This window comes from Crocuta crocuta, unplaced genomic scaffold, assembly GCF_008692635.1.
Source record: "Crocuta crocuta isolate KB4526 unplaced genomic scaffold, BGI_CrCroc_1.0 scaffold862, whole genome shotgun sequence".
Taxonomy (NCBI): Eukaryota; Metazoa; Chordata; class Mammalia; order Carnivora; family Hyaenidae; genus Crocuta; species Crocuta crocuta.
The window spans coordinates 1,382,820-1,395,193 of NW_027529584.1; the positions used below are offsets into that span (position 1 = coordinate 1,382,820).

Genomic DNA, 12,374 nt, shown 5'->3' on the forward strand with positions numbered 1-12,374 from the left:
AGGTTGGATGTCCCTCTGAGAAAACCCTTCAAAATACATCACAGTCTTTAAAGCAACTGTTGACAATTCCACTGAAGTATGTCGTGTTTGTAAAGTATTCCCCGATATTCTGAGTACCCCTTCGTAGAAATACGAAGCTTCACGTTTGACCAGAAGTCGAAGCTAGAAGTTATGTGCAGAATTTGAATTCAAGAGCAGAGGGGTTTGAGGCCAGGAGAGAAGCTGTTCCCGTTAATAAATAATGAACCTGACCAACACCTTTAAGGATAGGAAGGTCAGGTGTGAGAAAGGTAAATCCCGCATCACCAGGCAAGAGCCACCAGTGAACACTGAGGCAGGAGAGGGGGTGTGTGGGTGCAACACAAATTACAGGCGCCTTCACAGAAGCTGCTTACGAACTACAAGAAAATGGTAACATCTGTACGAGGAGAAACTCGGGAGGCACCCACTTAACTACGGGAGGGAGCCTGAGCCCAGGGCACACACATACACACACGCACACACACGCACATGCACGCAGTTAATATTTCTAAAAATGCCCAGCAAAGGAGACGCTGATGTGATGTATCTCCAGATGCGACCCGGGATGTGGGCAGGACACAACATCACGGACACCATCGTCGGGACGGACATGGAGCATCTGTTCAAACACAGAAGACGGAGAAGCAGCAGAAGGCGGAGGAGGAGGAGGAGACAAGGAGATGGAGGAAGCACGAACGTGCCCAAAAGGGGGAAATCAGAGAACCTGCGTTACTGACTCGAGAAAAAGAATAAAAGCAAAACAAACACAGCAAGGTGGTGTCCAGAGAAGGCAGCCAAAGCAGCACTCCTCTAAGGGCATATGCGAGTCTTGGGAAAAAGCTCCGTTCTCTTCTGTGTTTCTGCCGTGCGGCAAGCACAGATGTCAAAACCTACTTGTGTGCCTCTGTTTGGATGTGACACACGTTAGGTGCTCAAAACAGCAGGCTCGGGAGACGTGCTGGCCTTATGCTCAGAGGCCCCCGCCTGCCCCCACCGCGGGAGGCCGAGGGAGCCCACCTCGAGAGAGAGCACCCCGCAGTTTACACCATTCATCTTCAAAATGTTCTGTGGCTTATGGTAAGCTCTACACATCATACTGAGACCTTATAACATGATACAGGCTTGTATATGCTCACAGTTCCAAAATACTGGCCTTACTACATACAAGGAACTCTGAGGTAAGTATTACTTTCATTTCATTTCATTTCAGTTTTTTTTATAGTCTATTTTTATTTTTGAGACAGAGCATGAGCAGGGGAGGGTCAGAGAGAGAGGGAGACACAGAATCTGAAGCAGCTCCAGGCTCTGAGCTGTCAGCACAGAGCCCGACGCGGGGCTCGAACCCACGAACCGCGAGATCATGACCTGAGCGAAAGTCGGACGCTCAACCGACTGAGCCACCCGGGCGCCCCTCATTTCAGTTTTTAAAAGTGCTGGTCCCCAGCTCACTCACTGATTTCGAGAGCGCTGACCTACCAGACCTTGGAGGGAGACGGTGCTAACCTGATATTCTCTCGCCTCTCTCCTGGTCTTCTTCCCGGGTTGGAGATTAAATGTCATGAGGATTTAGGAAACTAAGTTAGCCCATGGTAGGACAAAGAACCAAATGCTTTGCCTTATTCTAGGACCAACAAATTTTTAAAAATAAAATGCAGACACAGCTTTTGGGTTTGAACAGCTTCTGTGCACTTCGACACACAACGGTACCATTGTCAAGGACATAAAGATAACAGGTGAGAAATCACGATCAAACAAGCGTGTGTCCCTGACCGGGGCTACACACATGTGTGGCGGCCATTCTTAGATTTCAAAACAGAACTAAAAGAAATTGGCCTGTGGACGTCTGGAGGTGAACTCAGGTGCCTAGGAAATGTTTCAGTGGATTTCATTTCTTCCTTTTAACTCCAAACTTCTTTTTCTTCCCTCTGTTTTTCTGTGAGCATCCACGTTTACCGTGAGTCAAGGTCTGACCTCATCCCTCACAAAAGCACGATTTACACATCCGTCCTTCCAATGTTACCGCTTCCTGGAGAGTGGTATTTTTATCTTCAAAACACAGTGAGTCGCTCTCATGGTCTGGCACCGTATGGGCCCCAGCAGGCTACGTGCCAGTCACGCTGCCTGGCCCTCCGGTGATGCATCAGATGCTCCAAGACACAAACCCAATCCACACTATGCCACCTTCTCTCCTGGCTTCCATCCCCAACACCCTGAGTTATTGTAAGGATAAAAGAATCCAAGAACTTCAGGGGCCCACATTAGACGTGGTGAATGTTAACTGAAAAATCTGATTTGGGGGCTGTGAAAATATCGAGGGATCTGGTAATGTGAATTTTCCACGTGAAAAGCAAGGGGGTTCTCCTGGGCACCGCCAAGGAGGAGAAATACTACCATCTGAGCTTGGCATGTCAGAGTCTTCACAGATAAACAGAAGTATAGTTTACAGAAGGAGAGAGGCAGAAGATTAAACAAATAAACGATAGAAATATAATAAAATGGGAAACAAAAAATCAGGAAGGTATGGTCAAATTTAAGCTTTCACAGTTTTGGGGTTCGATGACCAACAAAGAATCACTAATTTTAGATGTGTCAGTCATGGGCATTGAGAGGAAAAATCATCTATCACTGAACCATAACAATGTTTAAGTTGCTAACGCACAGATAGACTCCAAGGTAACTAACCTGAGGTTGTATTTATATTACAATAGAATAACTATTGTAAATATCATGGGGAAAAAAACTCTACCTCATTATTTTTTCCTAGTTGATCTGTTGGACTGTGGAATCCAGTTAGCATAAAAGCAATGTCTGACACTCAAAAGATTCAGTAATCTGTTAGCTAGGGCTTGGAGAGAGAACTGAATATTCTCAGAAAAACCCGTGTCACACCGTGAAGGAGGACACATCCTCAAATCGCCATCAGATACCGAGGAAACAGACACGACGCCTTGGTGACTAATCTCTGTGGGTCTGGGCTGTTAACCGCGGCCCTTCCCCACCCCCTCCCCTTGATCGCAAGGTTAATGGTTCACAAGGACTCAGAGGGTGAGCATTTTAATCACTAACAGTCTGTGTCGAATTCACCGTATCTTCTGCTTTCACTGCCCAAAGCTCAAAGCAGAAGTGACAAATCACAATCGCGGGCTGTGGAGGCCAGGGCAAGATGGAGGATGGGTGGGGAAGACAGTCTATCTCTAGAGCCAACGATGACACAGACAAACGGCTCTGCAAATGGGAACGGCTGCCTGGGCATAAAACCCGGAGACGCCCATTAATTCCGCATCCACCCCTGCACCACGATCCGACAGAGCCGGCTACCAGGACCCCAGGGAGCGTGCCTGTGCCAGGTACCCCGGGCACGCTTACAGTGTGTAACCGTACACTGAGACAGAGCCGCCGCCACGCGGGCCTCTGCGGGAAAGGCTGTCTGAGGAGTCCTGAGCGTCTCTCGGCTGTTCTGTTAATCACTCGGCACGAAGACCAATGAAACAATCAGCCCGAGACTACAGGCGTCATGAGAAATCTCTCTCCCTTTGGAAATTATGACCCGTAGTCACAGCACAACGGCGTCAGGTGATCTATGGGAGATGAAGTCACCTCACAACAGGCGATTTCAAAGGGCTCGCTGGTTCTGAATAATGGCCCCCACTTGCCGGTGTCATGGAGCTGGGGATGGCGAGGGCTCATCCGTGATGCAGAGGACGGCCCTGCTGCTGGCCCCGAGGCTGATGGATGCACTTGGAAAACTGTTTCTAATAAAATGCTTGGAAATGCTCTTCTTCCAAGGGAGCCTGACTCTGACATTCCATATGTGGTGGGTGGGAGCTTCTGCCGGCTGTGTTTGGAGCGAAAACTAGCCTGGGCATCCGCGTGCTGGAGTCTGGCTCTTCAGCCTCTTCTCTGAAATTAACAGCAGGCTTGCAACATCAGCTCCCCACCTACAGTCCCCGGGCACCATGGACTCTCGGGAGAGGCGGTTCAGGTCAAAGCAGACATATTCTTGAACTTTACATCGTATTTGGTGAGGCCATTTTAGCTGGTCAGACTCTAAGGCAGTGACAGTCCCCAGGAGTACACACTTAGAGGCCTCATCTGTGACCAATGAAACTTTCCAAATGTAAAGATATTGTTCAACAAAATTTTGTTTGGACATTGTGACTGCACTTAGATCATACCGTATGTGGAAAATACAAAGGCTAGACTCTGCAAGCTCCACCACGTGTGTCACAGCGTGGCTTACGGACACGCACGTCAAAGCTACCTTCCCAGGAGATATTGCGTACAATGTCTGAAAGCTCTAACCCAGAGATTCTGGTCTTAGGCGTTCCGAAGAAAACAACTGGGCAAGTATATGCAGATTGAAATCCTAGCACTTCTGTTCCTACATATCAAAAAGTTTAAGAAGGCACTGGTCAAATAAGTGTATAGAATTTAAAATAACACTATAAAAGAATTGAAACTCATGATGTAATCAGAATAAGTAAATAAATGTATAAGATTTCAGAATATAATGTCAAAAATCAACTGTGTTTTTACATACTAGCAACAATTCAAAAATAAAATTTAAAAAACCTTTATAATAGCAGCAAAGATAGTAAAACCCCTAAGAATAATTTTTTCAAAAAGGCATAAAGACCTGTACAAATCATTGCGAAGATAAGTAAGGCTTAGATAACTGGACAGATATATTATGTTCCTAGATTTTAAAGACAAATTATTTTTAAGATGTCAATTCTGCCTAACATGATCTATGGATTTTGTAGAGATTGACAGGATGAGTTGAAATATATATGGAAATGCAAGAACCTAGGTTAGCTGACACAGAACTGTCGACTCACTACCTGATTTCTCGACATGCTATACACCAACAGCAAGACAACACAATACCAGCATAAGGATAGACATATATAGATCAACAGACACTGAGTATATGGCACACTGATTTCCAGAAAGCATTTCAGTGGAGAAAGAAAAACGCTTTCAAGGAACGATACTAGAACCACTTTCAGAAAGAAACTAATTTTGCTCCCTACCTCACACCACACATAAACCTTAATTTCAGATGGATTATAATTGTAATGAAAGAGCCAAAACACTAAAACACCTGTAGGAAAAGAAATAGGGGAAACATCTCTGTGAACTGTGAACAGGCAAAGTTTCTTAGTCAGGGCTCAAGCAGTGCTAATCAATCATGAAAGAGAAACGGATGAGGAGGAAGAAAATGGAAAGGTAAACCAGAGGAAATAGAAGAAAATATTCACGTATATACATGTACCTTTTTTCTTTAGTTTATTTATTTATTTTGAGAGAGAGCACGCAAGCAGGGGAGGGGCAGAGAGAGAGGGAAACAGAGAATCCCAAGCAGGCTCCAAGCTGTCAGCACAGAGTAGGACATGGGACTCAATCTCATGAACCTGGCCGAAATCAAGAGTTGGACACTTAACCCACTGAGCCATCCAGGCGTCCCTGTAAATACACGTATCTAACAGAAGACTTGAACCCAGAATAGATAAACAAAACAAAACCCTCCTAACAAACCCATTCTTCCTCCTCTTCTTCCAAGGATGAGACCACGAACGACTTCTCTGGGAACAGAGAGAAGCCATGCCCGTCCTAATCCTGTCTGGTCCTAATTCCCGCTACTCTGTCCCCTTGTTCACCTAAAATCGTAGACTTCTTTGACCTGAAGAAACCACTTTCTCTGGGGCCTCTTTTCCAAAACCATGTGAGCATACCATGGACCTGACACCAATGACAAGATGCACTCCAGTCACACGCACATAAGAAGATTCGTCTCTCACCTGATTGGTGAAGAAAGGTGTTCCAGTTAAAGGAAGCATTTGGTACTGTCACGATTCCTGGGTGGAAGGAAACAGAAAGCAAGTCCACATTGATGAGAAGTAACTGGCTATTTTGTGCTGATTTTTAAATAATGGTCTCACACTTGGTCCTTACAAAGAACCCAATGTTCTGAGTGCTTCATGAACACCTGTCCATGACTCCAGCTCAAAGCAAGCCGAGCCCACGGGTCCCCAACTTGGAAAGTGCATCCCCTTCAGCTTCACCATCCGTTACTGGGCGGATCCCAGTAAAAACGCATCCCTAAAAAATGCATGCAGGGAACGGGCTTCTAAAACACAGCCCCATGTAGCAATTATGTCTTAATTTAAAATTCCTAATCTCAACCCTCTCCAAATCACTTATCTTGTTTTCTGTGTCACCTCCTTGGACGGATTTAAGTTTAACATTCTCTTAATTGAACATCTTAAGATGTAGAAAATTCAGAGGCAACATTTAACAGCTTATCTGGGAAAATCTGACATTTTATGAACTGTTAAGTCATGTAACCCTCTCTGCAATGTACCTGTGAGACTGTCATCTGCACTGAGCAATGCAGATTATTCAACTTAGTACTACTTAATGAGCGTGCAGGCACACCTGGGCCCGGGCGCTGGGTGGGTGCCGCCCACACACTCCTGGAAACCTTGAAGCCGTGCCCAGCAGACTGACCCCTCTGGTTTATCCGGTTGGAAACTAGGGTTCACAGAGGCTTAAATGGGGTTCACAGAGACTCGGTGTGTAGGGGGTAGAGGCTGCGTCCAAACCCACGTGCTGCTTCAAAGCCCGTGTTTTCCTGGTGCGCCCGTGTGCTCCTTGGCTATAAATCAGGCCACGAAGGAGGAATGGGAGGCATTAACCCCACACCTGCCCTGACACTCACACACCCTCTCTATAGCCGAGTCAGAGCATCTTTTTAAAGTGGGAATTCCTAGAAAGGGTTTATTTGATAAGTGATTCTTCCACTAAAAATATCACTGAAAGGCCCTGAGGATTTATACCCGTGATGATGCACCATGCAGCTGAGGTGGGCCCTCTGGGTCTCAGCACCTTGGAAAATTCCCCACGAAACTTGAACTCATGACCTTGGCTGCAGCAACTGTGCTGACCTAAGCTTGCAATCAGCTACACGTCCTTTGGAACTGCTTCTTCCTGTGATTTCTGTTGTTTAAGCAATAATACAGCGCTTTCAGGCACCTGCGTGGCTCCGTGGGTTAAGCGTCTGACTATTGATCTCGGCTCTCATCATGATCTCACAGTTTGTGAGTTCCAGCCCTGTGTCTGGCTCTGTGCTGACAGTGTGGAGCCTGCTTGGAATCCTCTCTCTCTCTCTCTGCCCCTCCCCTGCTCACAAACACACACTCTCTCTCAAAATAAATAAGCATTAAAAAATAATAATACAGTGGTTTCCTCGCTGTGTTTAGGAGATGGCAAAGGGTTACCAAAAGGCTGTGCGGACCACCATCCAGGAGGGAATGGGTGAGGGCAGGAGGGGGGTCTGCTTCCCCTCAACGCAACGAAAACAGACCAGCTCGGTTTCTTCCGTTGTAAACAGGCCACCGGGAGAGCGCATCATGTGGTTGAAAATGTTAACCAAACTGCATTTTAAATTACTCTTTTATAATGTTCTCGTATTTGTCAAGAAGCACTAAACACATTCATCCTGACTATTATTAGGTGAACCTAAGACACTATATTATTTCATCCACAAACACTTCAGGACAGGTCTCTGAATAGACTCATATTTTAAAAATACGTAAATTTAAAAATTCTTACCTTGACTCTGGACATAGATCTTACCCCTAGCATGCGGCTTTTGAAAAGAGAGGAGAGAGAAAACAGTGTAAATTGGATAGTCCGTTACAAATGTCTTTTAGAAGTAAAAGGAAAGCCATTAAAAAATCGCCTTGGAAAACATCGCAAAGAATCATCCACACAGATGCTCACAGACTACTTTCTAAAAGCAGAGTTCCCTCTGCCTTTAATGGGGGTTAGCCCATTAAAAACACAGCATCTTTAAGAAGCACAGAGAAAGAGGTCCCTTAAATTAGGCGTAATGCGTTATTACAGTTTTCCAGTTACGACGTTAGTAGAAAAGTTACTGAAGGTCGGACACAGAACATGCCAGGGGCAGAGTCTCCCCTGTGCCCTAGCGGTTTGGGGACAGGTATTCTTGAATGGAAAGAGTACACTCCCCACCCCCAGCTGCCAGAAGACAGGAGAAAGGGAGGAAGGGGAGAGGAGGGAGGGTTGGGGAGGGGAGAACAGGACAATAGGCGCTGTAGGGGGTGGGGGTGGGGGGCAGATTCCTCCAGGCGGGAAGGACTGGTCTCCAGGACCCTGTAAGCACCCTCCCCGGGCGCCCCTCTGACGTGGGGGGACCAGGCGGCACTTTGCATGGCTGAGCTACGTGTTGGTACCAAGATACAAACTTACTCCTCCTGGCAGCGTTTTCTGGTGGAACGTCACAAAACTACTAGAGAGAAAAAGAATCCATTTCTCAAACTCATTTCGAAACGGAGGCTTAAATATTTTTAAAATCAAATTTCAACACAAAGCGTGGAAGGCTGCAGGGTCAGGTGGGCTGTGCAGAACGTGATCGGAAGACACGGTCTTTACCTGTCATGAGTCCGACGGGTCCCAGCGGTGCAGGGGGGCCCGGCCCAGCTCAGGAACGGAGGCCACAGAAACCTCTGCTACCACTCTGCCCCTCCGCCTGCTTGCGTGGATGGGGGCCGTGGCCCCCAAGGTGACAGGGAGCCCGTGCTGGTGCGTGTGGGGTGCATGTGGGTGTCCGTGGGTACACGTGGGGTGCAGATCCGCTTCCCTCAATCAGTTCTGTGTTCAGAAAACTAGCCAGCGCTGAAGCGGTCCTTCTGAGGAGGCCAGTGGACAGGGAGGGGGTGGCCCTGCCTTCTGCCCCGTGGGTGGGAAGGGGTTTGGGGGGCGCAGCATTCGCCGTCTCCGGGCAGCTGCGTGCAAGTCGGCACACAGACAGGAGACTCAGTGTACTTTGCTTCTGTCTGAGTGTTACAGTTTCTATCCAATCCTTAGAAGCACCCAAGACCTCTAAGGCGGACCATCCTCCTCAATTCTCCACCCAGCAGGGAGGAACCCCCCCTTTTAAACTGCCCTTAAGGGGCGCCTGGGGGGCTCAGTCAGTTAAGCATCTGACTTCGGCTCAGGTCATGATCTCACGGTTCGTGAGTTTGAGCGTTGTGGTGTGTCACACAGGGCTCTGTGCTGACAGCTCAGAGCCTGGAGCCTGCTTCAGATTCTGTCTCTCTCTCTCTCTCTGAAAAAATAAACATTAAAAAAATTAAAAGTAAAATAAAATAAAATGCCCTTAATATAAGCCATAAAAAAAGTTTAAAAAATTCTCCACCCTATCAGTTTAAAAAAAAATGTTAACTTTAATGGAAAAAAATGGCTACTAGCAACAATTTTAAATTAGAAATTGAAGTTCTAAGCCGTATAATATCCCTTTTGTATTATTATAATTTCACTGGAAGTACAGAAGTGCTTAGGGGTGCCTCCTCTCCACCCAGCCTCGAGTCTAAAACATTGGCTCGGAAAGTGAGGCTAACACACCGGGGAAAACCTACCAGCCTGGCGTTTGACAAAAACAGATTCAATATAATTCTACATAGATTTGATTAATTGAGGGAAGGCAAAATGGCCACTGTTTTCATTAGAAATATGCTCCGTCTGCAATTAGAAATGCATAAACCCAAAATGCTGCCTTTAAGAAAATTCCATCTGACACAAACTAAAATTAATTACACTGGTATCCAAACTCCATAAGCAGAATGAATGGACTCTGTGTGGAATCTTCTGGATTTATCTGTTGGTCTTGATATATCTCGGAGCACTAGTTCCCCTGAATCTACTGAAACCATGAGGAAATTAGTATCAAGTCCTCTATAGATGTTTTAAGCATGTTACAAACGACATTTTAAGATCTCATCCTAGCAAGTCATGAAAATAGAGTTATATTTGGACCTGGGTTATTTTTAATCTTTGTAATAAAGAAATCTGGCAAAAGCCAAGTGGCCAATATTGATTTTGAAAAACATTATCTATATTAAAATGCTCTAAGTACAAATTAGCTTTCTTTTCTCAATATTTATTGTTGTTTCTCTTGCCTTGAAATAATACAAGAATCAAAATCCTTGTATATCACTTCCCTTGCAAGATTAGCTCATTGATGCAGGAAATGAAAAAGACGCCTCTGTGTGTGAGCGCGTGGGGGTGCAGGGGGTAGGGATGCAAGATGTTCCACGGTGTCGAGAAACCATTACTTAATTTGGCCCATTACTAGGCATAAAAAGCCAGTGTCCTGGTGGACAAATACTTTCAGATACGCATGACTTTCTCGCAGGTCCAAATGCTAATTGATGCCTTTTTATCATGGAATAACAGCAACAGCAAACCCCCCTTTTTCGACTTACATAACCTTCTGAAACCAAGCTCTCTGAGATTAGAAACCACAGGAAATATTATTTTTGAAATATATGCACGTGCTTTGTGATGAAATACTAATTTTTATTTTGAAACTACAATTGACTTCTGATGATGGCTTTGTTAAAAGTACTTTTGAAAGACTTACAGAAATCATGGCTCAGAAGTGGAAAGCTCTCAAAATGTACGTCTGTTAATAAAATAAAGACAAAAACGCACAGGACTTGGGCTCTTTTCAGGGAACATGGTTCTCTTCCTTTCTGCCCACCCTTTCCCTTAGAAATCAGTGTTTAAGCAAGGAAAGAAAATAGAAGAGGGGCACAGCCTTGTTGCTGAACCAGATGCAGAGAGATTTTTTTCAAGAAAAGGAAGGATTCGTGAATGGGGTGAGGAGTGTCTCTGAATGAAGCCTGGGTGGGGACCCAGTCCTGTGAGATCCAAAGCTGGGTGCCAACTCGGGGATAGAAACCCAACAGGAAACCTGAGGGAAGACTTCTTAAAAACAGCAACAACAACAACAAAAAACAGTTAAATCTATGGAGGAAATAGATTTACTGGGAATTGCTGATGTGATTCAAAAGCTTCCCCGCCTCTCTGTGCCCTGGTGATTTGAGGAATTCACAGCACTTGTGATGATTCCAGATGTCTGAGCCCCAGGTCATGATCGTGAGAAAGGTGGGGGGCAGGGGGTGTCTACGCTCTACAACTGATGCGTTTTCCATTCTCTGAGTTACATTCAAACTTTCCAATTCCCAGGGATCTCATGTGCGGAAGAAAAATGCAAAGAACATGTGCAGTTTCATCGAGAACTCTCTGGGGAAAGCCAATCGTAGTGGAGTTATTAACAGTGATTAGCTTCCTAGTGTGTGATCAGTCCCTGGAGTCTCTGTTACGGGGTATTTGCAGGGAGGGCCGCACACACGTCTGGGGCTGAAACTGCGGAGGTGGATGATTTTACGTTACCATTACGGTAGGAACCGTAGCAAAAGCTGTGGTCTGAGAGGCTCCTGCCGCTGCTGGAGTGATTTTCGGACATAACCAGGTACAGAGCAGCGGGCCGTGCAGGAAGGAGGAGGAGGAAGCAGTTCGCGGGACAACACGCGTGCAAGTACACAGGGCAGCGGTTAGTCGACACGCAGCTCGTTCAGATGGGCCGGGGCAAGCGAGCACCTCCGTCGGCTTAGGGAGCTCACCTGTCCCACCAACTGCACAGGTGACAGCCCACGAAATCTGTCTTGCTTTCTGCATTGCAGTTTCCAAAAGGATTCTGATGAGTACATGCACCCACTGCAAGTAAAAGCACACTTTACGTATTGCCTAAACACAAACCGCTTCAGGAAAGTTATTTTTCTTTAACGAGTGCCGGGGCAAGACATAGATAGGCCTGTAAGCCCCAACAGGCAGTGATGCAGGGTCTCCAAACTACAAAAAAAAAAGAAAAGAAAAGAAAAAGTAATGCCACCAGAATTTTTGGCTCAGTGCTGATCTCCGAAGAGTGTACACGTGGGCCATTTTGGTTATCGTCATGGTTCTTCAAATTCAGTAACCACTTCAAGCAATATTTACTCAAACTCAAGATGTTTACGAAACAGCTCATAAATAAATATTTGAATTGGGAGAAAGTCTTGTCTGCAGAGAACTTCTTAGAGAGAGTGGGTCAAGAGTGCAGTTGAATTCGCTGCAGGCCTCTGGGGTTTTGGACCCAATGGAGACATATTACACCCAGGGTCACTGCTTCGGCGGAGAGAAAACATTTTCATTAAGATATATACCTAATGTTCGTTCTTTCTTCCTTTCTTTCCTTCTTTCTTTCTTTTTGTGAAGTAGTCACACTTCCTGGTAAAAGTCTGGTGAATTTAGAGAAAGCATCCTTCACTTTTAACCCAAATTTGCATGCTGAAACGTCTATTACGTACAGTAATCAGAAACCTACATTCTGTATAGACTAGCTAGTTTTACATTTCCAAAAGCCATACATCAAAGTTAGAGATGGGTAGTGAATCAAATCCCTAAAAACGCCACATCAAGGTTATAATTTCACAAACCAACAGAGC

The 12,374-nt window shown here is 45.7% G+C and overlaps 1 protein-coding gene across 1 annotated transcript in view; it reads right to left on the reverse strand.

Annotated features, from left to right (window-relative positions):
• Positions 1-12,374, reverse strand: part of GLT1D1 (glycosyltransferase 1 domain containing 1) — a 65,954-nt gene that overhangs the window by 31,494 nt on the left and 22,086 nt on the right. The window contains exons 5-6 of the mRNA XM_077761724.1: positions 7,636-7,672; positions 5,823-5,879 (exon numbers count right to left, since the gene is read on the reverse strand). Of these exons, the coding sequence (XP_077617850.1) occupies positions 5,823-5,879; positions 7,636-7,672 (94 nt within the window). The remainder of the gene's footprint in view (positions 1-5,822; positions 5,880-7,635; positions 7,673-12,374) is intronic.